Raw genomic sequence first — 5814 nt, 5'->3', positions numbered from 1 at the left:
AGAGAGAGAGAGAGAGAGAGAGAGAGAGAAAGATAGAGAGGGGGAGAGAGATACACGTATACACACACACATACACACATGCAAACATACTCACACACAATAAATATATTCTTTTCTACTCTAAGCACAAGGCCAGAAATTTTGGGGGAGGGGACCAGTCGATTCAATTGACTCCAGCACGCAACTGGTACTTAATTTATCGACCTCAAAAGGATGAAAGGCAAAGTCGATGGAATTTGAACTCAGAACATAAAGACAGACAAAACACCGCTAAGCATTTCGCCCAGCATACTGACGTTTCTGCCAGCTCGCCACCTTAACACAATAAATATATTAAAGATATACTGACCTCAATAGCACGTTCATCCAGTTGTCGAAAGACAGTTGGTGACCGATAGAGCTGGACTTTCTTACATGAAGGAGGAAGAATTGGTGGTCTTGTGGAATGGTCAAACAATGCATTCTTGTCAAATTCTCTGTCCTAGAATATAGAGGCAACATTATGAGATAACAACCTAATCCCATGCCCACCAGAAGGGGATTTTGTTTCGGAAAAATTTTCATTTCAGGTTTTTTTTATACCAAGCTTGCTAAGACTGTATTTTGTAAGTGCGTATCATAAGAGTTACACTACTGAAGGACGGACAAGAGAACCACATTTGGAATATCTTTAAGCATTGGTTTCAGGAAGTGGAGGCGCGTGGCTTAGTGGTTAGGGTGTCAGCACCATGATTGTAAGATTGTGGTTTCGATTCCTGTACCGGGCGACACGTTGTGTTCTTGAGCAAAACACTTCATTTCATGTTGCTCCAGTTCACTCAGCTGGCAAAAATGAGTAATACTGCGATGGACTGGCGTCCCGTACAGCTGTGGAATACATGCGCCATAGAAACCAAGAAACCGGGCCCATTTATTTTTTCTTTATTGGTTTCAGTAATAGGGTTGACTCAGAGCTAAATGGCAACAGCAACAAACCATAGATGTGGAACTTACTTTCTCAGCAATCAACAACATCATTTCTTGACCCTGTCTCTCCACCATCTTTGATGTCCTCATCTTCTCGTCACTGGCTAATCTCTCAGTGACATTCTTCAGACGTTCCTCTCTGACCCGTCGAAAATGCTCCTCAATCCGTTGTCTCTCATGGACCAGATCTAAAGAAGAACCAGCGGCAGAGTGCTGCAAAGAGAGTTGATCAATGTTTGACAAAAGTTCAGCAGCAGCAAGCTCTTTCTCTCCATGGATGGAATCATCAAGTTTTCGCATTTCCTTTTCCCGTTCTTCAGAAAGGAATCGTTGCAGCCGTTCTTCTTCTTCTCTGTGTCTTTGTTCAAGATGTACCTGGGCTTCAAACACACCACTACGTTCAAAGTCCTGAAATACAGATCATTAAACAATCATTATATATAGGCATTTACACTGCTCCCAGTATTTGACCCCGATGAAGGGCAAAGTTGACCTGGGCAGAATTTGAACTCACAATGTAAAAACAAACAAAATGCTGCTCAGCAATTTGTCTGACATGTTAACAATTCTACTAGCTTGCCATATTAATAATAATAATAATAAATAATAATAATAATAATAATAATAATAATAATAATACTAAATAATAATAATAATAATAATAATAATAATAATAATAATCTTTCCTACTCTAGGCACAAGGCCTGAAATTTTTAGGGGAAGGGGGCCAGTCGATTAGATCAACCTCAGTATACAACTGGTACTTAATTTATCGACCCCGAAAGGATGAAAGGCGAAGTTGACCTCGGTGGAATTTGAACTCAGAACGTAAAGACAGACGAAATACCGCTAAGCATTTCACCCAGAGTGTTAACATTTCTGCCAGCTCACCACCATGATGATGATGATAATAATAATAATAATAATAATAATAATAATAATAATAATAATGAGCTTATTGTATAGAGTGCCAGACACACACCACAACATCTTAAAAGGGTAAAAGAGGGGACAGAATTCAACAATAAGTCAAGTAAAGAATGGTAGGAATAGTAGGCAAAAGTACATGTGCTATACACTGAATAAAACAAAGAGAGAAAAGAGAAAAGTAAAAGAAATATAAAGAGGAAAAGGTGCATAGATACATCATAAATAGGACTGATGAATTTCAGGTATCAGTGAATTTAATGCACAATCAACACAGCATGTCATATATAACTTCTACAATATATTATATTGCTGTGGCACTCCGTCAGTTACGACAAGGGTTCCAGTTGATCCGATCAATGGAAGAGCCTGCTCGTGAAATAATATGCAAGTGTGGAGAGTATCATATACTATATGTGTGATAAATATGGACAGTAAGAATAAACGTACCTCAAAACTAACCAATACATTCTTGGGATGTGCAAATGATTGGTTGCTATGGTTACCCATAGAAGTGGTGTAGTCAAACGAGCGAGGTGTGACTGAAGTGAGAGACCCACCGGTTCCGTTCATTGTGTAGTTGGATGATCCAAATGTGGTGGAGGGACTGGCATTTCTTGCTGACGTCACAGACTCGGGAGAAGTTGGCTTCTTGGATTTTCCTTGGATCTAACCAAAAACAACAAGAAAACATTAAATATAATATAGTTCTATATTTAAAAGATGAGGAATTATGTACATTATTTACATTTGACGGATATTTGTCTTCATCTTGTTCGTTGTTAACACATTTCAGCTGATATACCCTCCAGCCTTCATCACATGTCTTGAGGAAATTTTGAACCTGGGTTCTCATTCCTAAGGTATTTTCCGATGTTATCATCATCATCATCATTATTATTATTATTATTATTATCATTATTATTCAGATCACTATCTGGAATCGAACTTGGAATCTTGGGGTTAGTAGCCTGTGCTCTTAACCACTGGTTAAGAGTGCGAGCTACTAACCCCAAGATTCCGAGTTTGATTGCAGGCAGTGACCTAAATAATAATTTTTAAAAAAATAATAATAATAATAACAACATCGAAAACTACCTTAGGAATGAGAACCCAGGTTCATAATTTCCCCAACACACCTGATGAAGGTTGGAGGGTGTATCAGCCTTTCAGTTTCTGTCTACCAAATCAACTCAGCCTGAGGTTATTGTAGAAAACACTTACCCAAGGTACCACACAGTGGGGCTGAACCTGGAACCATGTGGTTGGGAAGCAAGCTTCTTACCACACAGACACATTTGCACACACACACACACACACACACACACACACACACAGAGAAGGTGTGGTGAATAAATTGTTGGCTAAATTACGCAAAAATGAAAATAACACTGACATCTCATTTTAATAGATATATTTACCAAAATTACATAAAAATATATTGAAATACTAAAGAGTAAGTTTATCTAATAAAATCACCATTGGCTTCAACTGTGGCCTCCAGACGACTTGAGAATCTCCTGTGACTCTTCTGGACAGTCTTCTTGTTTAAGTTGGTGAATGCTGTCATAATCCTTGTCTTCTGTTCATCTTTGGTGTTACAATGTCTTCCTGGGTCTCCCCTTTTCATATATTTAATGCTTTAACATTCAGATTATTCTATCAAATGTATTTATTCACATCGTTTTGAAATTATCCTGCATTATCTTGTAGCTTTGAGATGTTGATTGAGTGACTGTATATCTTTTAGACTAACATTGTGGGGTAGGTGTGAGAGGCTGGATCAGGCCAGTTTGAACATAAAACAGGAAGACTATTTTGGCCGGATCTGGCCAGTTTAAATGCTTAACAGGTAAGTCATAATATATGGCTTCAAGTAATCTACAAAACATAGTGTTTTTTATTACCTACACAGTATAGACATGTGTACAATGGAAGGTAAAGCAATGTTGTATCACACTGACCTCACAGTTAAACTAAGCTGCATAGTTTGATATTATATCTGACATACTTTCAGTTCCTAATTTAATCTCGTTCTCCCTCTACACACTCTCCCCTCTACATACTCTCCCTCTATCCACTCATCTAACTCTTTCTCTCCCTACTCTCCCCACATTCTCCTCTACTTCCATTTCAGTTTAAACATAAAAAATATATGGTAGTAGTTCCCCTACGGTTTATCTGCATTTTATGTTGTGTGAACATATAAAAAAAATTCATTTCGCTACTTAAGATAGTTATGACAGTTTATGCCTCTCACTTGCGACATCTGTTACATGTTATGACAAGAGAAGAGTTAAACAAAAGCCAGATTTGATTTTACAGTTTCCATAAATGTGGACACAAAAGAATCTAAACATCAAACCCTGACAAAGTAGCATTGCTAATAATAATAATAATAATGATAATGATAATGATAATAATAATAATAATAATAATGATAATAATAATAATAATAATAATAATAATAATAATAATAATAATAATAATAATAATAATAACAATAATAATCCTTTCTACTAAAGTCACAAGGCCTGATATTGGGGGCGGGGGGTGGAGGGTAATAGTCGATTACATCAACCTCAGCGTTTCACTGGTGCTTAATTTATTGACCTCGAAAGGATGAAAGATAAAGTTGACCTCGGAATTTGAACTCGGAACACCGCAACAGGTGAAATACCGCTAAGTATTTTGCCTGACGTGCTAACAATTCCGATTGCTCACCACCTTAATAATAATAATAATAATAATAATAATAATAATAACAATGGTCAACAAATTGTAACATTTTTTTCTTCTGTTCTAAGTTTCAGACCTGTTTTGGGGTAATTTGGAGTCACTGAGTTTAAAAACAGCAATAGTTTTTTTCTATCATAACAAGTTTTTTTTCCTATGGGCTGGTCCATATTTGCCCCACCCGTAGCTCCATGTTTCAGAAATTTCTCGATGTAGAGTACATGAGCAGTAAGTGTCTCAGAGTCAGTTGAGCATTCAGTGAGTGAGGTTGTGATGCTTTGGTAGTCTACTGAGAAGAAGTGTGTTTCCTAACAACTGTGTGTTCAAATGCTCAGTCATCTTAATCTACATTGTTAATCTCTTCTTACTATCAACAAATGTACAAAAGATATCATAGTTAAACATTTCTGTTGAATAGTTATTTTATCTGTGTATTTAGATATCTATTTAGACAAACTGAGATCTATAAATATGTTCTTTACGATTTTCTTTCTTTTCACATTTATTTCATGAAATAATGCAGGGGTTCAGCGATTTGTCAAAGCTCTTAATGTGGAAGGTAACTCTTTCAAATTCATATGTAAAACATTCCTGGATTAAATTATGATAAGATAATAAGCTGGTGTTTTTGATGAGCCACAAATCAGGAAGTTAATGAAATGCCAGAATTTCTCAAGCTTGATGCCTGACATAGAAAAAAAGAGCATGGGGTTCATTTGTCGCTATCACAAAAAGATTTTGAGTGAGGGAAAAGGCTGCAAACTACTAGAATTTGGATGAGACATCACTAGATCGCTTTCATCTTTAAGGCTGCAACATGAGCAGAGTTTAATATTAAGGAGAAGCAGAGTCGGTTTTAAGGAGAAATATAACAAATTTTAAAATATGAGAGGAGGTCAGTATGGGATAAATAATACTTTCCAATTCTGGCACAAGGTCAGCAATTTTGAGGGAGAGGGTAATCCATTACATTGACCTCAGTGTTTAACTGGTACTAATTTTATTAACCCCAGAAGGATGAAAGGCAAAGTCGACCTCAGCAGAATTTGAACCCAGAATGTAAAGGACAAAATGCTGCTAAGCATTCTGCCTAGCATGCTAACAATTCTGCCAGCTCACCACCTTGACTGCTTGAACATTGCTATCAAACTTTGTCACCAGGTCAACAATTTCAGGAGAGGAGTA

At 36.8% G+C, this 5814-nt stretch overlaps 1 protein-coding gene across 1 annotated transcript in view; it reads right to left on the bottom strand.

Moving 5' to 3' along the window:
* LOC106876105 (hillarin) overlaps window positions 1–5814 on the bottom strand; it is a 52893-nt gene that overhangs the window by 8190 nt on the left and 38889 nt on the right. The window contains exons 2-4 of the mRNA XM_014924515.2: window positions 2344–2562; window positions 994–1374; window positions 350–481 (exon numbers count right to left, since the gene is read on the bottom strand). Of these exons, the coding sequence (XP_014780001.1) occupies window positions 350–481; window positions 994–1374; window positions 2344–2562 (732 nt within the window). The remainder of the gene's footprint in view (window positions 1–349; window positions 482–993; window positions 1375–2343; window positions 2563–5814) is intronic.

This window comes from Octopus bimaculoides, chromosome 26 (genome assembly GCF_001194135.2).
Source record: "Octopus bimaculoides isolate UCB-OBI-ISO-001 chromosome 26, ASM119413v2, whole genome shotgun sequence".
NCBI lineage: Eukaryota > Metazoa > Mollusca > Cephalopoda > Octopoda > Octopodidae > Octopus > Octopus bimaculoides.
The sequence above is the reverse complement of the archived record's forward strand: the minus strand, read 5'-3'. Positions and strand labels throughout refer to the sequence as shown.